Raw genomic sequence first — 22,900 nt, 5'->3', positions numbered from 1 at the left:
GCAAACAGGGATCAGCGCTTGGGGATTCAAGTAAACACGGCGTGTGTCCTGTAGAGATGAACGTCTGCTGGTTTTCAGTGTAGTGATGTTGCTTCAGGTGGATGTCGAAACACGAGTAGATTAACAGAAGATTGAGGACTGTATAATGTTACCAAGGTTTGGTGGAAGAGACACTCTCTTGGTAAGGCAAGGGTAGCATAACGTATTAAATTGATTGTTCACATGAAAATTGAGAAATTAATCAGAAATAATTTCTCACCTTCATGTTGTTCCCAATTTGCATGCTGATCTGATTTTCTTTCCTCTATTGAAAACAAATGGTGATAATTTGAAGCTTGTTAGAGCCGTGCAGTGAAAGTGGACTGTGATTGGTTCTGCCAAGCTATACAAAAATGACAAAAGGCACCATAAAAGTCATTCAAATGCTTTGAGTGACTTCAAACTACTTTTATGGTGCTTTCATGATGTTTTTTTTCTTTTTTGAAGGGAGATTGGCACTAAAAGTCACAAGTGAGAAACTATGTTTATAAATCTATTGTCAATATAATATTTTCTCCTCTTAACTTTATGTACACTACCATTCAAACATTTTGTATTTTAACTTGTTAATTCTATTCATCAACATTTCAACATGAATTGACCAAAAGTGATGTTTAGAAATCTTTTATAAATTGTTTTAAATAAATGCTGTTCTTTTGAACTTTTTAGTGAGTTGAAGATTTTATTATTATTATTAGTAGTAGTAGTAGTAGTATTAGTATTATTATTATTATTATGTAGCATGATTTCTGAAGAATCATGTGACTCTTGATAATTCAGCTTTTCATCACAGGAAAAAAATACATTTTAAAATATATTCAAATAGAAAATAATTATTTTAAATTCTAATAATATTTCGCAATTTTGCAGATTTTTTCTTCTTCTGTATTATAAATCAAATAAATTTATAAGTGACTTTTTTTCAAAACCATATAAAAATATCCACTGTTATTGTAACAAACACAGACGCTTGGATATTCTGCATTGCTCTACAGAAGAAAGAAAATATGAGGGTCGTGGAGGTAGACGGGAAAGACGCGCTAGAATAAAACGTGTGGCCTGTACATCATCAATGAGAGAGATGGGTATAGTACGAAGGAATACTGCAAAGTTTTGAGACTTCTTCAGCTGCAGGAGATTGCATTTGAGTGGACAGTAAAGCAGTGGAGGAGAAAAGAAGCAAAGAGTCCATGAAAACAAAGCAGTGGGCAATCTCAGAGCTTTCTTTGTAATTGTACTTAAGCGCATACGTGTGTGTTAGATGCCAAGGAAGCAGCACATCAGTATAAACAGCATAAAGCCAGGCTATAACGTTCATGACGTCTCAGAAGGTAGATTGATGCTGATTGAGATGCAAGCCTGAAGATGTACACCATATGTGGTCTAGTTTCCAGGATCATGACCTCTAAACCCGACCCTGCTTTGCAATAGGGATTCAATGTGACATCAATTACGAAACCCCCTCCTGAGAGCTTTATTTACATGCATAGCCATCGACTGTTCATGTTGTTATGCTACTTATTCTTCTGAAGTATATATAGTATGTATTTTGTGCATAATAAGCTCATTTTCTGTATGCATACTTGATTGACCTGCTACTACACTGCATCTTATGCTCTATCTAAAATGAAAAGAGCGTGACTTGACCTTACATTTTCAGTCTGATGATGAGTAATTTTCTTTATTCTTAAACATAAAAGTTTTAAAAACAGGTTATCATAGTGATTTTTAAGAGTAAAAAACTATTTTTGGTTCTGCAAAGAACCTTTCAGTGATTTAATTCTTCAAAAAAAAAAAAACACATTGTTTTTTAATAAATGCACCTGGTCTTATGTTGAGCAATTACTTATAATTCTAAAGAAATCTTTAGCCAAAAACATAGAAATTCGCTCAATTTATCTAGTAGCTGTTCAATCATTGTATCAGATATCAGCGTTCGGTCCGGGGACTTGTCTGGATTTAAACAAGCCAATAAATTAGCAACAGATAAAGTCGAGCTCTTTTCTTCAGTTTCCCTCACTGCATATCATCTTTAAATATATATATATATATATATATATATATATATAAAATTTTTTACATGTATTTTGAACTGCTTGTGCATTTTTAGGGTAATGCCCTGGATAAAAATTGAACTACGTGAACAGGTTTTGAAATATGTGTTGTTACACAGTGCATATCATTTACATACTATTTTAAAGTAGTATTTAGTAATGAGTATTTTTGTATTACATTCTGAAGGCTTTTTTGCTCTACACAATGATATAGCACATGACGGCTCGATTATGTCTCGGTTTCGATCCTTTCAATGATCAAACCCTGATGGTCTCCAGTGATTCAGTCTCTTCAAATGTGACTTTCTTTTTTGTGGATACAGACCACATTCGTAAGATCCCTCAGAGTAATTGGTCAACGGATCCCCGTCTGTAAATGTGTCTCTCATAACATAACAGACTCTAAAGGTCTCAGAAGTGTGAAGAACCAAAGGTCCCTGCTTTGATTTGCTCTTGTGAGTGAATTGTGACTTTGCGTTGCAGACGAATTAGGCAGGGGAGTGCGTTCGCTTGTGTTTTTGCCTGTTTGGTTGTTTCAGGCAGAAATCAGATCACTAGGAAAGTGTAGACGGAGAAGATGGATGATTGAGGTGTCTCTCATGAGTCATGATTGTAGCACAAACAGTACTGGATAAGTAATTTAGGATGAGTTTCTACACTGAAAAAAATGCTACGTTCCTTGCCAACTCTAGGATGACCGAACTAACTATCGAATATAGAAAAAGTTTGCATTAGATAAAAAGTCAAATGAAAATTTAAAAAAGACAATTTACAGTAGTATCAGTCATTTAAAATGTAAAATTTTACATAAAAAATTCAATTAAAGTTAAAAATATTGTAATTTTTTAGACGATTTAGTATGTATATATTAAACAAATTAAGTAAATATTAAACCGCAAGAGCTTTTGGTCAAAGCATGGAGACTTTTTATGACAAACATTTATTTTATATTTTAACCCTATGCTCTTTTTGTTGAAGTATACAACTTATTAAAAAAATATTGGGGTATATTTTACAAGAAAATACCAATTAAGTCTTGCTGCTTAAAAATTTAATGTATAATGTTATATTGTTGTAAATTTCTTTAAATTGGCACTTTCCCGCAGTGAAAAAACATACACGTGTATATATAAACTTTATGAACTAAATAAGGTCCAGAAGCTGTTTTTGTCCTTCAATTTGTTTTTTTTTTCTCTTCTTCTTGGCCTATTAAACATGGCTAATAATGAAGCATTTCATTCTGTTGAGTCATTTATTTAATGAGAGCACTTAAAACAATTGTGCATACTTGAAGAGTAACCCTTATTTTTTTTCTTGCATTCTTTAAAATTTGCCTTTAGCAATTTTTTATTATTATTATTTTGTTCAATTTTGTCAAGCACTGTCTGTGCCTGCTAGTTATACATATCTAAAGACATGACATTACCCTGTAATAACATTAATGCAGGGTTCGTAATGAATCACGACCCATCACTCTGCAGTTTTGTGTATTACAAGTCACTTAGTGAATGCATCTGTTAAATGATACGTAACATCATTTCCCACTTTCCTACTCTCTTCATTAATCAGTCTCATCAGAGTTCAAACCGCAAGCCTGACAGAATATTGCGTCCTTTAAAAATGTCAATATTTGAATTGCATAGTGAGACTAACAGAGCAGCAAACTCTACACCCCAAAAATCAGCATAAGGTACGGAGTGTTGTCGATGGAGGAAGTAGAACTTAGTTTCAATGCTAATCGACTGACATGTTCTTTCCTTTCTGTTCACGGCACATTCACAGTCTTATTATATGCACTGAAAAGGAAATATTCTCACTTTATATTCAATTATATTCAGTTGTGCACCAGCAGGGGTTATGCACGGTTATTCTGTCATAATGGAAATGAATTTTTCATGTCTCGTAAGAGAGAGTCATTTTTGTAAGTGAAATCATAGATGTAGTTTCACTGCATGTTTTCTGCTCTTTCCCTGATTGGGATGCATGTTAATGATGTTTGGCTGGTGTTTTGACTGGATTTGTCTTAACTAGCACCAAAAATAATGTAAGGGGATATTTTGAAGAGCACTGGTCATGGGGACTGAAACTTTCAGGTTTTAAAAAATGATGCAAAGGCACCATAAAAATAGTATAAAGTATTCCTAAGCCATGCAGTAGCTTTGTGCATGGAACAAAACTCAATTTAAAGGCAGTATTAATCTTTCCAATGAGTCAGAGAGTTGACCTTGGCAACCAGTTCAGTATGATTCATATTGTTTTTGTGAACTGATTCAAAAGATATGGTTCAAGAGTCAGTGTCAGTGTCTCTTTTTCTGGTCTCATGCTCTTGCTAAACTGCTGCAAGGCTTCAGAAAACTCTTTTGGACCACTTTTACGAAGACACTTTTTGGCCTTTTTGAAGTGTGAACACTTCCGTCCTCATTAAATGTATTTGCATGACCAGAATCTATGTAAAATTTTGTTGAAGTACATCTTTAAATGAAATAATTACTACTGACAAATGTTGAGTATTTGTGTGGTTGAAAATGTCTAGCTGGACGCTTGTATTGTCTTACGGTCGGTTTTTTTCTTATTTGTTCGTGCAGGCAAGTCTAAACCTGCTTTAATAGTTGGACACTTGATTGGGATTCACGCAGGGAAATGAGATTTTTCTCTTTCATAGGTTTGCTTTCTGTCAAACTCCTCAGACAAAACAAATCCCTCTGATTCACTGATAAGTGAGCACAACACTTGAGAGAAACGGACGGTGTCTAGAACAAAGCTAATGGGTCAGAAGGATTTATAACAGGGATTTACTGACCTTGAGACCGTAATGACTGGGAATCCACTGTCGGTCACTTTTTCGCTTCAGATTCCAGTGTAACTCCCTAAAAGCCTGTGGATAATTGATCCGTGCCATAGACGAAGCCTCTGGCCAGTGTATCCGTTACCAGCCCAACTCAGAAAGCATGACCTCAATGCTTTTCCCAACAAGAGTAAGCATCACTGTTTAATTGAGTCTTTAAGAACGCATGTTAGGAGAGTTACTGTACTAAATCACCAAAATCCTGTCTCAGAATCCAATTAGACATGGTCCACCAAGCAAGAGCGAAGAGCTGTCTGTTCTTCTCTGTTGTCTAAGGCTCATTTCTACCAGATGCCCCACTTCAAAGTCTTCCGCAGCACCGTTTCCAATGCGCCTCTGGGTTGCAAAACACAAACTTGTCTTTTTTAAAGCCACGATGGAGTGTCGAAAGAAGCACTAACAGTATTTTTTTAGGACAAAGGGAACGGCTCTCTGAGCTCATGCTGATGCAAAGACTTATGGCGCTTTCACAGCTCCGGATCAAGTGTGTTTGATGTCAAAGTTTGGTTCGTGTTGTTGGTATACAAGCTGTTATTTCTCACAACTATCATGCACACCAGCCAACCGAAGCGAAGTCAGTTTTGTTCATGAGTTATATCTCACAATTCCAACTTAATTTTTCATAATTCATGACTTTGTATCACATAATTCTGACTGAATTTTCATAATTAACTTCTCAATTTATTTCTAATAATTAAGGTTTCATATATCATAATTTTGACTTGGGTTTTTCATAATTGACTATATATCTGGACACATTTACACACATATATACACATACTGTATGTAATTACACATTTATTCTCATAACAAGGCCTTTAGGCATAAAATACGCTTCTCTGGTTCAGTCCAAACAATTGAGGTCTTCACTCAAGCCGTTTCAGTCCTGCATTAGTGCACAGAAATGTTCTGCATCAAAATGATTGTCGTGTTCTTCATGCATTTATCATTTCTCTGCATGGGCAGTGTATGGCAGTGAATGTGTGGTGTGAAACGCATGGCGTCAGGCACGCGCGTGTGGGTGGATGCGGGTTGTATTCGAACACCTTTGTGATGTGTGTGTGTGTGTGTGTGTGTGTGTGTGGGTGGAGATGTTGAATAAACACGTTCCCAAAGCTTCTGTGCTGCTTTCATGAGCAAGAAACGCTCCCACATTTGATGTCTGGAGGAACTGACGACCGAATCACCTCATGCGGAAAGCGGAGGAGGTCAGCTCCATGGGGAAACAATACACATAGGATATTAAACATTAGATTTGGGTATTTTTTAAACTGCCATTCTGAGTTGTATTGCACGTTATTGGTATTACCCGATATCTGCCCCTTCAGGAAGGGTTGGAAACCTCTCTGGGGACAAATCCAGGTGAGCTTTCACCACCTCAGTGGTCCTTAATTTCTGCGAGCGTAAAAATTTCTCAACACGAAGAAGTAAGGCACACTTTTGTTGCTTTATGGATGGTGTAATAAGCTACAGTAATAAGGATTGTGCTGCCATGAGTTTGCCATTACCGCCCTGAAACGTGCTTTGTCACTCAGGCACTAATGTGGAATGAATCAAATGAATCAAATCTCCATTAACCATATGTCTCATGACTCAAGTCAAGATGAATGTTTGTGATTTTGATGTTTGCATTTTGCTTAAAAAGCTCAACATGCATCACCGCCAGAGTGACTGACAATAAATCCACTTCATTGAGAGTGTTTAGTGACTCTTCCTGCCCTGGGCTTTGAGCTTGTTTTGGGTATATGAGTGTTTTATTTACTGGATTGTCCAAAAAGTACATTCAAAAATGCCTTTGAAACTCAGAAATTGCTTGTAAGTTTCACAAATAATTTCAAAGAAACAGCACTTAAGAAGTCATATTTATGACTGTATCTCATAATTCCAACTTTCTCATTATTGTGTTTTTTCTCATAATTACAGATTTATGTTCTCATAATTCTGACATTATATCATAATCCTGTAATTTTTATTTTTATTAATTGATTTACTTTTATAAAAAAAATGACTCTGAAACAATATTTACTCGGAAATTACTAGTACATTTTAAAGAAATGGCAAGTAACACAATAAACTAAATGAGAAAATCTGAAAAAAAAATAATTTATCATAATGATGACATCAAATAATGACAAACTTTTTTTCTCATAGTTATGCATTATGCATCTAATAACTCCAAATGTATTTTGTTACATATCATTAAAAAAAAAATCATAATTGACTACATCTCATAATTCCAACTTTATTTATTTTTGTCTGACAATTCTGAATTCATTTCTCATTATGATTTGATATCTCATAATTCCGATTTTCTCATCATTTAATTTTAGAACTGATAGCATTTTCTTGTAAGAGAGTAAATAGTTGCCTTCGGTCAGCCACAGAACCAAACTGCCATCAAACAGAAAGTTAATAACCCAATGTGAATTGTTTTTACTAAGGAAAAAAAATCAGATTCCCAGCAATGGAAATAAATGACAGCATTAGCAGGCCCATGTGTGTGTTTGAGGGGCAACATGCGAGGCTGGATACAATTAGATAATTCATGATTCATAAAGCAGTGAAAATCCAATCATTAAAGATTAGCAGAGATGCTGGAGCTTCTCGTGTCTATGATATAAGAGGGATCATTTTATTACCAGACAAGCTGCTTAAATGACTTCAAACTGCTGCTTTTTACAATTAGAGAAGTCGCGGTGCACTTTGAGTATTATTACAATGAATTGTTTTGAAGGTTTTGAAGTGTGTGCATGACGGCTTCACAGTTATTCTGCCAGTTCTTTCAGAACTATAAATAAACTGGGCATATTTGAATGCAGTCATTCATGCATATTAATTGTCTAGTGACTAATTTTCTTGAGTTTTACACTTAGGGCTCATGCATTAGTCAATGGTAGGCGGAGCTGCTTATCTCAGTGCTCAAGCCCCAAATCTTCCAGCTCACTCTCTGCAACATGCTGCAATGCTGATGTCTGCTCATGCAACAATTTATGAGCTTCAGTAAAGCCAGTGTTTCTCTTCCTTGCATTTAGCTGAGTACGAGTCCCTGCGCTGTATCTGCTATTGAACGCCGAATAAATGGAAAGGCACAAAATGCAAAAGGAATTTGGTGTATTGAAAAGCCACCAAGAATGGAATGCTAATTCATTGGCCTTTTGATGTTTTCCCATTTATGGCACATAAAAGCCTCATTCTGAATTTGGAAAGAGATTTGGAGAGACATCAGTGAGTTAGAAAGACATGGTTTGGTAGCGTGACAGTAGCTTAGCTGTTTTCAGAACAGTAGCTATTCTTATATTTATCCAACAGGCAGCGTTTTAGTGTGATGAAAGCATTCATTGCTGTTTTGATCATGTTGCAGTGAGATAACTAATGTATGTAAATATCATTCGATAGGTGTGTATTTTAGAAGTATGTGTATAGTAATAAAATGTGTAAGATACACTACCATGCAATAGTTTGCAGTTGTACGTTTTTTCTTTTGATAAAAGTTTCGTATTCGAAAAAAAAATGATCAAAAAGTAAGAATTGTGAAAAATAAACTAAGAATTCTGACTTTTTTTCTTGCAATTCCAATTTTACATTTCACCATTCTGCATGTACATTTCAAATAAAAAAGATTTTCCCTCTCAAAATTCTGTATAAACCCCAACAATAATAATAAAAAACATTTTTAATCTCACAACTTTTTTCTTGCAATTGCAAGTTTATATCTCACTATTCTGTCTTTTCTTTAAAAAAAAGGAGTTTATATCAAACACTTGTGCATTATACATTTACAATGGTGAGTTAACATCTTGCAACTCAGAAATTGGATTTTAATCAATCAATCAATCAGTCAATCAGTCAATCAATCACAGAGTTTTAAGCATCATTTTACAGCATCAGGATCAGATGGTCCTTCAGAAACCATAATTATAATGTCTTTACTCTCACTTTTGATCAATGTAATGTATCGTTGCTGAATAAAACTATTAATTTCTTTCAAAAAACTTAAACTTTGAATGTGTTATATCTTCAAAGCTATGTTTTATTCATAGTGTCACAATCTGGCTTTAATGTAGCATAAATATTAATAAATACCTTTTGTGGCCAAAAAAAAAAAAAAAAAAGAAACAAAACAAAAATGGCAGCTAATGAGTTAAATGACTGTTTCTTCTGTAGTGTAGCCCCAAGCAAATATTGCACACCATAAACTCGCAGGGCATGAATGCAACAGATTGGTGATTACCATTGTGAGGGGCATTAATTAAGGCTAATTAGTATTTGTCATTGTGACAGAATGTATAAGGAGTCACATTGGTTTGGCACACGGTGTCATGGCTCACTGATGAAAATTCTGGCGCTCATTAAATGGACTGTAACAGAAGGAAAGCCATCATTCACCCACGTTAATGATAAAATTAAACTCTTGATGGGTTGGAGGCGTATATATTACAGTTAACATAAAATATGAAATATGACTCTGTCCATCTCAGTATGGCCTGTCAAGACCTGAGTTTTGTAAGTATGTTGTGTTAAGTTTGAGTAAATTATATGAAGCACCTGGAGGCAAGATTTGACTGATGGAGTCAAAGGCTATAGAATACCCAAGACCTGTCACTCGTATAGTTTTGACTGGGGAAATATGGCCACTATATTAAAGGAAGCATTGCCTTCTGAAAAAAAGAGCTAATTGGGTGAAGTCATTGTGTCGTTAGAAGTCACAGTTGCTAACGAAGGGTTTCTGAAGCAAGCTGCACTGCTATAGCAAGCATTAGTCATATATCATTGGCTACCTATACAGGAGAGAACCAATCAGCTGTGCCATGTGATGATGATGTCATTAGCTCAGATTGATTTAGAACTATTGGACTGCGCCATTTAGAGTTTCATGCCAGAACTCTGTATTTGAGCAAAATAAACAGCATTTATGAGACAGTTGTTGTCAGATTTAATTGGTAACTTTCTCCAAAATGTAATGTATGTGTTGAATTATAATTAATAAAATTATCTCAGTCTTTATTCTGGCAGACAATGTAGATATGCATGTATTTGATTACACTGTCTGAATGAACAGACCCGACTGCATCGCTTGCAAACGGCCGGATTTAGAAAACGTGCGTAGAATGAACATTGCCTGATTCTCAGTATCTTTCTCTGTCTAGGTGGTGTGTGTATCGCACAGTCTCTGAAGATCCCTCGGGAGCCGAGGCCTGGGGAATTCGACAAGATCATCCGCCGCCTCCTGGAGACCCCTAACGCCCGGGCCATCATCATGTTCGCAAATGAGGACGATATCAGGTGTCACCTTTCTGTTCCCGAAAGACATTCCCTGGCTAACTGTCCACTAACCACTAACCACTCTCGAAAGGGTTAAAGATCTCCAGCTGAGAGAAACCGTTTATCAGTGCCTTCAGGAAGAAAGGAAAGAAAGAAAGTAAAAAGGAAGGAAGCTGGCTGTGTTCAGAATATAATACTTGCATAATGAATACTGTTTAGTACATCCTATATACTGCCTATTGTTCATAGTCCTATTCGAAGTTATCCCAACAGGAGTTTTTTTAAAGCATATTTCATATAATATTACTTCAAATTTCGATCATTCAAGTGTATATATATTATATATATATATATATCTTGCAAAGACACTTATAGTCAGTTTATCTGCTGGTTGACCATCAAAATAAGTGTTATCAACCACTAGTTGATATGTAGTGCAGAGTTACTTATCAACAGCTGTCTAAAGGTTAAAATCATAAACTGATATTACAATAAAAATATTTCAAAGCAAATGCCATTTACAAATTAATCTGACCTGTTATCTGACCTTATGGCTGTTTGAGAGAAAATGTATTATTATTATTATTATTATTATTACTACTAATTATTAGTGGTCTTTGACCGCTTTAAGTAAAGTAGCATCAGAAAAATGGCAAGATATGAGACTTATAATACATTATAACAATGAAAAATATAATCCATTGTAAAAGTTGATACCATGTGTTCATTGTGTTATAAAGTATCATACTCTTAAAAGCTATAACTACAAATAAGTAAATAATTGAATATATTAAAACTGTTCTTATGAATATTCAATTAGATGATACAACATATTATAAGGTTTTTTATAATGAATTATGCAAGAATACCCTCATAATGTATTATAAATACGGGCTTCATAGAAACTGTTACCAAATGTAGCTTTGTCAACTAACAGAAATAATATATATATTGCGTACAAAAATGCATTTTTTAAAGTTTTTGTTTTATTTAAGTATAATAACCATGATTCAAATGCACTGCATTGTGTATTACAGGAAGTTTAGTTCAGAAATATTAATATGGTAAATTAAAAATGCTATTCTGAACACAGCCAGAGATGCAGAGCGAGGAAAAGGGGAGGAACAGCTACGATAGACTCATTAACACATTTCCCAGAAAGCACCATCCCTCCCAGCAGCCTCTGCTCAGCTCCCGCCTTCATCTCTGTTGCCACTTGTACATCGTCCAACTTTACTGCACCTTCATACAGATGGAAAGCAATTAAAAATGCTGTAAAGAGAGGCTTTCTGAGCCTGGAGGGAGGGATGTTCTAATTTCCTCCACGTCTTCAGATTGCGCTGGTCTTTCCTGAGCGAGTCCCTGAGGAGGTGCTGCTCTGTGCTTCAAGATCGCACTCAGAAATGTTGGCATTCCTGCCATCTATACATATGTTTGTTGATTTGACAGCTGCTGAGCAGTGCAATATTTAATTTAAGTATGCCATGGAAGCAAATGCTAACTTGACCTCACACTCAAGTTATGTAGACTTTTATAATTAAGAAGACAACCAATTATAAATGTTACTTTGATGCTGAATCAGACCTTTTCATTACATTTTTGTTTTTCCGCAATTTCATGTTTTGGATTTGGTCTTCAGTCGCTTTTCTCACTATATTTGACAGTGACACAATGTGCTAGCAGCTTGACAGCGCTCCTGTCCTCTCTCTCAAATCCCTCTCAAAAAAAAAAATACATTGAGAGTATATGAGTGAGAAGCAGACAGATGGACAAAAACTTCCCAGGGCTGACCATTGAAATCCCCGCTTTAGATCTCCAGGGTCCATCCGACTCTCATCCATGAGTGATGATCGAGAGCATGTCTTTATTTGAATATCAGTCCGTCGGTGAGTTACAGCAAACAGATGCAGGCAGCTCCTGACGTACATTTATCTGAACTGCAGATAAGATACAGCACAGCGTCAGGCGTGAGAGATGGATGTGCTGGAACTGTGTTCTGTTGTTTGAGGCTGATGTGTCTTTGTTTATGTCTGCAGACGAGTGCTGGATGCTGCCAAGAGGAGCAACCAGACGGGTCACTTCCTGTGGGTGGGGTCTGACAGCTGGGGCTCCAAGATCTCACCGGTCCTTCATCAGGAGAGAGTGGCAGAAGGGGCCATTACCATCCTGCCCAAACGTGCCACGGTGGAGGGTACGTACATGTGAAAACACTGAACTCACTCAGATTCTACCGTTCACAAATCTGTGGTCAGTAAGAGGAATTGTTTGGTCAAAAAACAAAAAACGAAATTATTGCACTTAATAAATAAATGTTTTCCATCTGAATATGTTTTAGAGTGTAACTTATTTCTGTGATCAAAGCTGAATTTTCAGCATCATTACTCCAGTCAGTGTCAAATGATCCTTCTGAAATCATTTTTATTTCTTAATATGATTAATATAATTAATTTTGAAAAGTTTTGAAGTTTTTCAGCATTTATTTGAAATGGAAATCTTTGCTGCCACTTCTGATCAATTTAATTTGTTTTTGCTGAATAAAAACACTACTTTCATAAATAATAAAAATAGTTTATAATAATAATAATAATAATAATAATAATAATAATAATAATAATAATAATAATAATAACAATAATAATAGTTTATAATAATGTTTATACTGACCCAAATTGGTGGTGTATGTGACAGTTGATCAGACATATTATGTGTTAGTAACAAGAATAAGCAAAAAGTTTTATATTCAGAACGAGGAGTGAATGTAAATAAATTAAATTAAATTAAAACTTTAAAACTTAGAGAATTTTAAACTGTGATTATCAAGCTGTACGAAATAAAACCTTGTATCATGGTAATTTTAGTAATATTTTGTTACGAAAAATAGTTTTTAGTGAACTCTAAATTATTTATTTAATCAGTTGGAAATTTACGAGTGCCATGTTTATAAAACGAGTGTTAAAAAAACAGTAATAGCAAACTACTACTGAATAAATTATAAAAACGCATGGTAAGTCATGAAGAAGTGTTTTTTCAAGTATTTTACAGTCATCTCAACCGCTCAGTATACATGAATTCATTCATCCTATTATAAACGAAACGCATAAAAAAAAAAAAAAAAATTGCGAACAATTAGCATCATGGTCTGATATTTAATACCACATCCATATAGCGCCAAGTGCATCCAAGTCTCCTGCTGGTCATTGTCTGCACTCAAGTAATCATAGTGCTGTCCCTGAAGCGCCGGCTCTCAGGCCTGCAGGCACCAGCTCGGGAATAGACCCACTAATTACAGCACTTTTGTCAGAACACATTGTATAATTGTGTCTGTGGGGACACGGATTAGACGCAGACATCCAGGCAGGAATACCGGCGAGGATTTGTGCATGCTCTACCACTCCACCAACATAAATGTGTGCCATTTTTTTCAGATGCTTATAATCTTTTTCCTTCACCTCTATCTCCTCAGCATTCGATCGCTACTTCCGGAGCCGCTCGCTGTCCAATAACAGAAGGAACGTGTGGTTCGCCGAGTTCTGGGAGGAGAACTTTGGATGCAAGCTGGGGATGCATGGAAAGCGGCCAGGAAGCCTTAAAAAGTGCACCGGTAAGAAGTGTTTGCACTGGAATCATTATTCTATCTGTTATTCCTTGCTGTGTTTACCGATTCAACTCTGGTTTTAAAGGAATAGTTCACCCAGAAATGAAAATTTGATGAAAATGTACACAGGCCAAGATGAGTTTGTTTCTTCATCAGATTTGGAGAAATGTACATTCCATCACTTGCTCCCCAATGGATCCTCTGCAGTGGATGGGTGCCATTAGAATGAGAGTCCTAAAAAACATCACAATAAACCACACCACTCTAGTTCATCAGTTAATGTCTTGAGAAGCAAAAAGCTGTGTGTTTGTAAACAAATCCATCATTAAGACCTTTTTAACTTTAAACTGTTTCTTCTAAAATATGAGTCCTCTATCCATAATTTGGCTTTCTGCCGTGACAAATTTGAATCAGGAGAGAAATATGCATAGGTCAAAGTCAACTTTATTGTCATTTTTAGCACATTGCATAGCAATGGTTAAAAGCGAAACATAGTTCCCTCAGAGAGCAACAGTGACACATATATACAGATATACTAAAAAACAAAAAGTTTAGTTGAAAGGACATTGATACATACATGGAGTATAACAGCATTTGGAAAATTGAAGTGACAGGTTAATAAGTGTGTTCTTATTAACATTATTATATATGAAATATAGAGTATATATGTACATGAAGTGTAGCAGCATTGATATTAGTTAGATATGCTCTTATATACATAATTATATATATAAACATTAGTGCCTATGAATAACAAAGTATTGCACATCTGTTGTTGCATAAGTAATTACAAGTCTGTGAGTTAGGCAGAGGTGTTGATGTAACCTAATTTGTAAGGTGCTGTCAGATTCTTAGGGAGGGTGTTGTGTGTGTTTGGGGTGTGTGTGTGTGTGTGGGGAGGAGTGTTCCTGGGGTGAGATATAGGTGCACATCAGACTAGCTGTTGAGGAGTCTGATTGTTTGTGGGAAGAAACTGTTTTTGACTCTGGAAGTTCTAGTCTGAATGCTTCTCAGTCTCCTTTCTAGATGAACAAGGTGTAGGAAGGGTGAGAAGGATCCTACATGATGGAGGCTGCCCTCTTCACACACCTGGTGCTGTAGATATCTTCGATGGCAGTTAGACAGTTCCCGGTGATGTGCTGTGCTGTCTTCACTATCCGTTGTAGGGCTTTCCTGTCAGATGCTGAGCAATTTCCATACCGAACTGTGATACAGCTGGTTAGTACACTCTCAATGACACATCTGTAGAAAGTTGTGAGGATAGAGGGGGTCATGCCTGCTTTCTTCAGCCTTCTCAGAAAATATAGGCACTGTTGGGACCATGTGAGGTCGTTGGAGATGTGCAGTCCCAGGAATTTGAAGCTTTGTGTTGTTTCAACCTCAGTGCCATTGATGTATAAAGGCTGGTGTTGGGCTCTGGTGCGTCTGAAGTCCAAAATAATCTCTTTTGTCTTGACATAGTCACACCAGGCTATGAGATGGTTCACTTCATCCCTGTATGCTGTCTCGTCATCATTGCTGATGAGCCCCACAACTGTGGTAGAATCACTTTGGTGTTTACAAAGCAGTCATGAGTCAGCAAGGTGAATAACAGTGGACTCAGTACGCAGCCTTGTGGTGCACCAGTGCTTGTGGTAATGGGCTGGGACATCTGTGTATTAAACAACCTGTGGTCTGTTGCTAAGGATGTCATTTGCACACTGATGTTCTTAATCCAAGTAAAGAAAGTTTTTCGATTACTGTTTGTGGGATGATTGTATTAAATGCTGAACTAAAGACAATGAGCAGCATTCTGACATACGCGTTCTTGTTTCTAGATGTGAAAGGACCTTGTGAACTGTGAATGCAATGGCATCATCTGTGCAGCTGTTGTGTCTGTATGCATATTGTTGTGAGTCCAGAGTGGGTGGGATAAGTGTTTTGAGGTGAGTCACGCACAGTCCTCCTCCTTTACTCTTCCCAGACGCTGAGGTTCTGTCGGTGCATAAGAAAATGAACCCGTCTAGCTGAACCGCACAGTAAGGGATATTGTCATTAAAATTAGGACACAGCATTCCTCATTTCCTGTTGGTTGTTCATTCTGAGCCTTAAGTCCATTTTATTGTTGAGGGATCTTACATTGGAGCAGAACAGCGATGGTACGGCTTGCTTGTGTAGCAGAAATGAGTCAAATCAGACAAATCAAAGAGTCTATCAGAGCTGTGTGCATTGAAACATGAGCTGAATTCCTCAGGAAGTCATAAATCAGTTCTAGTGCCACAAGAACCAAGCAAGATAACCAACCAACCAACTTGTTCACACAACAGCTTTCAACATTAACACCAATAGAACAATTATTGACAATTTTAATTCGAAGAAGAGATTGTCAAATTTATTGTTCGTGATTGAAATGCAACGCTGGACATCACATGTAAACCCAGGAGATCAAGTTAAATACTTGCATTGACTCCCCCCCCCAGCCAGTGAAACCAGACTGAAATTCCTAAGGGGGAAGGGCTTTAAACCTTTGTCTTCACAGAAAAGTCCTTTGCCAGAGAATGGCAAAGAAACCCTTTTTATACATTATATATGGACCAGAATGAACTCAAAAAAGACTTATGAATGAATCATTCCATTGCTTAACTCCATATTCATTTACGTGTAACCCACACATTTGACTATCATGTATAATCACTTATTGTGTATGTCTTTTGATAACTATAGGATACATAGTCATGTCTAGTATTGAAATAATCGCATTTTCTTGCTTGATATTGTCCTGACAATCATTTATTTGTAAAATATATCATAATCATGTTATAGGAATCATGTCCAAAATTAGACCCTGTGAGGCAAGAACCACATGCTTGGTAAGATAAACAAATGATTTATGATACCCACCCCAAGAACATATCTGATTGGTCAAGGCAACATTTGAGGGGTGGCCAACAGGAAAGTTTAAATACTTTGGATACGATTAAATTTTTGCTTTTAGTTCTAGTCTAGCTGCTGCTATTAGCCATGTCGGCTTTTAGTTCCAGCCTTGCTCGTGCTATCAGTCATGCCTGCTTTTAGCTTGTAGCTTTGCTACCTAGCTTTAGCTTTTAGCATCTAGCCATGCGGTTAGTCATCAATGTTCTTTGAGCGCGGTTCCAGCGTGCCTGCCTGCTGCTACTATGCCACGATGAGAAAGAAAACAACCTAGTCTCGTCAAACTTTATGTCTTTTCTTTTCCGTTTGAGAGTTTCGTGTTCTGAGTTAAGTTTTGTAACGTCCATTCAACTTCAACCAGCGAACATGACTCTGCACTTTCAGCCAACGCCCAACAACCACGGGCATCCCAAGACGTCACTTCACTACTGAACTTCCAGCCAATCAGCGACACCGGGATACCCCTTTCAACTGGAGTCCCTTTCACAGCAAACGAAGGCAACGTACTCCCAGATATTTGTTGTGCTGGTGTATCTAATATAATTTTAACCCCATTGAGGAACTCAATGCGAGCGCTAATTACGTGATTGATGGTTGTTCATGTCTATGCAATTTAACGTATTGCTGTTAACTTGGGATTCCATATTTCCATTCTCTTAAACTCATCTTTCCCTAACTTTCGACCTTCCTGCAACTTGTGTGAATGTGTGTGTGCGTGCGTTTATATGTTAGATTAGTTTATATGTCTTAGATTTATCTAATAAAGCCTTATTCATATTGAAAAGAGAAGTATCTTGTGTTTTGTGCTTACAAGTTAATGTCTTAAGCTGCCGATCTTGTTACTGTGCTAATTGATAGTGTTTTCACTATAGTTTGGATATTAGTATCCAGCACAGATTTGATGTTAAACGGCTCGTTCACTGAACCGCAGGCGCGTCTCCGTGAACAGCCGTGAAACAGTGATTCTGTTCAAATTCCCCTTAAAATCTTAAATGATTCCCTTTGAGCTAAATTGACCTGTTTCCCTTACATTTATAATGGTGGAGAAAATGCGGGCAGTTTAATCTAAATTGTGAGCATAAACCAAGTTATTTAATCTTTGTTTTGCTAAAGGAATGAAAGCTGAGAAGCTTGCGAGACTGGAGTGTGTGTTTTGTGTGACGCGTGACGAAAGCAGCGCGCGCCCTCCCGCTTGAATGAAAGGAGCTAGAGGAGACTTTAACTCGAGTCCGTCTCCCCTTTGTTAACAGCAGTAAGTGAACTTAAAAGTAAACATCTGAGATCGTACAAAAAGGTAGAAATTGAGCGTGTTCCTCATTTGTGTAATGCCTTGTTTTATAGCTGATTTGATTTCACTGCGTGTTCCAGTGTCTCAAACGCTATCTCAGTCACTGTTTGCTGAACGGAGCTAAACTGTTAGTGTTTCAAAAGGGATATAAATCGGTGAATAAAGAATAGTTTTGAGCGGGTTCCTCAATCTATTTATCAAAGTCCCCGTATTCATATTTCATATAGTTTGATTGCCAGTGCGTGTTCCACTGCCGAATCAAATTTGATATTCGACTCCACTAAGTTAACGTTAAACATTAGAGAACAATGTTTGCCCATTTGTATCCGTTCACAAAGTGAATGCAATCTCGCGTAACACTGCGTGTGTCCGAGAGTAATTTGAATGGGAGTGTTTTAAAAGCTTGATCAAGTAAATTTTAACTGTGTACCAACAGCGAAGGAAAACTTTTATGTTTGTGTCCAGAAAAACTGGCACGGAGAATCAAATTGCTGAGATTGATATAATAACTACAGCAGGAAGCTGCTATTTGAATTAAGATAAATTTAACTCCATACAAACAGAGTTTAAGTGCCACATCGCAAAACCAACTGAAAGGCGGTGTTGTTATTTGTACAGTGTTGAAATGAGCTGACATTTCATGTAACATGCTTAACTGTATTTGCAACAATGCAACGATTCATGTGCTAATCCACTAGAATGTGTTTTGGTTGCCATAGTGACGACCGTGACCCGGAAGCCTAACGTACTTCCGGAGCAACTCTGAACTGTGCACGCGCAGCGCACAAACTCCGCGGTTTCGCTAAGCTAACGAAACCATTGCATTTACATTGAAGTCTATACTAAAGCCACTAGCCTCGAAGGTTAGCCGTTAGCATTACCATCCAGTGGTAGAATAATGTGTGTTTGGGCAACGCTGACGTGATTTAACCATTTTAAACATCTTAACTAACACTTGTTAGTCTCTTTCTTTTTATCGCTCTCTTTTCTCACTAGACCACTTATTTTCATTTTACTAGAAAGGGAAATACTGACTCACAATTATTAATTGTCAAATTGAAATTTAATTGAAACATTAAATTTATTTTGAATCATTTAAAATTTCCCTTTCAGATCATTTCATATGATCTTTTATTTCTAGTATTCTCTTTTGGGTCTAATTATTTTAGGAATGAATAAGCCTTGAACTTTGGAAGTTAAAGTAAACTTATTCTTCCTAATTTATTTATTACCCATCTGAATATATGCTATTCAGACCTTTACTTATTTGAATGCGTTTTACCCCTCTTCCTGTTTTGGTTATACACTTAACCACTATTGTTTTACGTATTGATTTCCTCTTTTTAATTTCATTTTTGCATATTTTGCCCATTTATTAATTTTTTTTAATTTTCCTATTTCTTACCATTTCTTTTGTGTATCCTAGCCTGGGAACGACAAACCTGAACCCTAAAAGGAGACATTGTTATCCCTCACTACGAGTTCAAATAAATTAGAAAGACAACTCTCTTTCACTTAAAGTTTATTTTGTTTGATTAGTTGTGCAGCAACTAACACAACGCTCTCCTTGTAGTTGAGATAACCGCTACTGAGACTTACCATCTCCGTCCTCTCTCTCCTTTACTTTCCTCTTCTCTTTTTACATTTGTAGGACATGTAAGAACCATCAATCAATTCTGAGTGAAGTAAATACACAATCGTGCCAAAGACGACGAATCATCCTTATGAATTTGATTGTAATCATCCTCTCATTTGTTCTTCCTAAACTCCCTACATTTGGAAACGCAATCCAAGTTTTAGCATCTCATCCAACGTTGAGATCAATTTAATAGAGCAACTGTCACCTTTGCTGACTCCCTGGTGAGCGGTCCAACTGAAAGGTGTACGGTGTCAATCCTGTCAGACTAAGAAAAGAGATATCAGAATTATTATTGTATTCTTTTGTCCAAAGCAAGAAATATAATAATATTATTTACGTTTTTGATAACATTTAATTGGAAAAAATAATTTTCCTCATTTGAAAAACTGAAATTTTGCTTGTCATTTGAATTTGTTTTTCACCTCTGTCTCTCTTTTCCTCTTCCTCATTAGAGTGACAAAGTCTTCGCATCTCTAGTCTACTTAGACACCCTGAGACCAACACAGTCATCACCACATTTCACTAGTGGTTCACAGTCACTGATACAACACTTAGTTGTCCCACCACACATATGCTTTTACTCCACACAGATCTGTGTCAGTCTCTCTTCTCCCCAGCGTGCCAACATGCCGCAGACTGCAGACCCCATTTCCCATGGGGAAGATGTGAACATTTGGCTGAGAGGCATAACAGACAGCCTCACTCCAAAGACATTTGAACTGTTATTATTTTTAATAATAATCCTAATCCTGAGAAGATTCCTGACACAAGATTCAAGCCAGAACAACAACCACGAGGAGCTAGTCAAGATCATGAGCTCACTAAGCTATGCCTTCACAACCCAGCTGAAACTGAGCGACAAGCACATCACCCACCTTCAAGAGGAGCTGACACGTGCTCAACGTCGCATAGACAAGCTGGAAGTGAAAGTTCAAGATCAACTCAAAGCACCCAGCGAGAGGGAGCAGGATACAACAGAACAAGTTAAGAAGCTCCAAGCAGCCCTGGCAGCAGCTCAGCTCGACCAGCGACATACAACGGCTGCTCAGAAAGACCTGGTAAACAGACTCCAGTATGCCGAACAGCTACTGGAGAAAGCCAAGATAGACATCAGAAACAAGAATTCTGAAATCAGTGCTTTGAAAGACCACCTTGAAAGGTACAGAACTGAAACGGACAATCTGACCCAACAACTAGACGATACCAACGATGAGCTCTACATGGTCAGAAAAGAACTCCAAAATGCTTACAAGCACAAACTAGAGCCAAGGAAAGAGAAACATCTCTTAACCTCATCACTGCTGAGCAGAGCAGAGTCCCACGTCCAAGAACTGGCATATGACGAAAGGAGCGAAGGGCCACAACCCAAAACCTCACCTGCCTTCGCCACACAACCCTTTCCTGCCAACGAAAGAAAACCTCCCGTCCAAGGCCTTGAAGCTGCACACGGGATGACCATCAAAGACCTCAACAAGCTGTCTAAAAACATCAGCAGGTTCAACCCGAACTCCACAGAGAGCCCCGACATCCAAGCTTATCTGTGAGATATCGAATTTCACCTGGAAGTGAGACCTCATGTGACTGACAGAGACTGGTTATACCTCCTTAGAGCCACGTCCAGTCCCGAGGTACGAAACTTTCTAGATCGACAGCCCAGTCAAACCAAGTCAAACTACCAGCGACTTCGTGAGGTCCTGATTAAAGAGTTTACAGACCCAGAGTCTGAACATGGACTGTTAACTGCCTTGGAAACCAAACAAGGTCGTCAAGAGACTCCACAAGCTTACTACAACCGACTCCGACAATCCTACTTTGGTGCACACAACAACTCTGACCTTGAAGAGGATGTGAACTTCAAAACCCTCTTCCTAAAGAATCTGCACCCTGGAGTCAGTCACCATCTAGGTGTCATGGCCTGTCCGAACTCCATGACCATCCAACAGTTGCGTGACCTAACACAGAAGGCCTATAACAAGCAGAAGTTGGCCTCAAAGAAAGGTAACAAAACCTCCACACTCTTGAACTCTGTCAACAAAGACTCAAGCCTTGCACTGGACGACACCCAGTAGCATCACAACACCAGAGTCTTCCATCAAGAGCACAGAGAACGTGACGCCCATATCCACGACCGCTTTCAGCCCAACTGCTGGAAAAATCCATGGTACCAGCCACGCTTCTCAAGAAACCAAAAGGATAACATCTGGAAACCTAACCAGAGATCCAAAGGTAATCACCTGACTCATCCAAGAGCAACTCGTGTGGGTAAGCGACAACAAAACCCGCCTCAGCACCACTCAGACATGCACAGTGCTGAGTATGCACAAGAACATAACCGCTTACCATTAGAAGACACGGAACAAGTCATGGAACAACTAAGAGAGTTCCTTCAAGACAATTTACATGCATATGACCACAAAGTTGAGTCATGCTCGCTGTGACCAGCGACAGAACGGAAGGCCGGTGATCACCTGGTGCACCACATCAGAGATGACAAGCACCTGTTCAGCAACAACCCAGAATGAACAAGTCTTTCACGGCCAACTGTTGATGAAAAATCTGAGGTACTAAAGGACATCACCTCAGTCACTAACAAACTGTCAAATGAACTCCAACTCCAAGTTCCAAATTCCCTGTCTGTGCAACAGCAACCACCAGAGCACAGAAGGTCAGAAAGTCTGCTACAGCCAGAAGGCATCACAAGAAGAATGCAACATAGGAGACAAGTTTTGCAACTCAGCTTCACACAGCCATGCCAAACTGCCTCCGACTGTCTGCTAAAGAACTTCCTGCCTTGCTGGACTGACCCCTCATTAGACCATGGACACGCCCTCATCCAAGCCAAGGATGCTGAGAGCCAGTCTTAAGTGACATGCTAGAAAAAGGGGGAGACAACACAGACTTGAACAGATCTGACCACACATGCACTACACCAATAATACACAACATTACCTACACCCAGAGGTAAACACATCTACTGATAACACAGTCAACAAACATATTCTTCCCACAGGTAGAATATCCAACTTTTAGCGTAACAAAGTTACACATACCCACCATGAAGAAACGTGCAGCCATCCTCACAATAGGTAGAACACCTGACACTAAGTTAAGGTTCACGACACACTAGCTGCACCTGACATCCTAGCTCAATAGTAGTTGTAACACATGCTAGGAAAACCCACAGCAGCCTTGTTTTGTTTTGTTCTTCTTTTACCTATCCTTCTCCTTCCCCTCTTTCCTGAGTAGGTGAAACGCCTAGACACCCTGC

General features: G+C 37.8%; 1 protein-coding gene across 2 annotated transcripts in view; it reads left to right on the top strand.

The window, feature by feature from the left end:
• The window catches only part of LOC127978812 (metabotropic glutamate receptor 8), a 149,518-nt gene that overhangs the window by 84,099 nt on the left and 42,519 nt on the right, over positions 1-22,900 (top strand). For both annotated transcript variants that reach the window (XM_052583740.1, XM_052583732.1), the window contains exons 4-6: positions 10,086-10,221; positions 12,237-12,391; positions 13,664-13,801. In XM_052583740.1, the coding sequence (XP_052439700.1) occupies positions 10,086-10,221; positions 12,237-12,391; positions 13,664-13,801 (429 nt within the window). The remainder of the gene's footprint in view (positions 1-10,085; positions 10,222-12,236; positions 12,392-13,663; positions 13,802-22,900) is intronic.

The sequence above is a fragment of the Carassius gibelio genome, chromosome A4 (genome assembly GCF_023724105.1).
Source record: "Carassius gibelio isolate Cgi1373 ecotype wild population from Czech Republic chromosome A4, carGib1.2-hapl.c, whole genome shotgun sequence".
Classification (NCBI taxonomy): Eukaryota; Metazoa; Chordata; class Actinopteri; order Cypriniformes; family Cyprinidae; genus Carassius; species Carassius gibelio.
The sequence above is the reverse complement of the archived record's forward strand: the minus strand, read 5'-3'. Positions and strand labels throughout refer to the sequence as shown.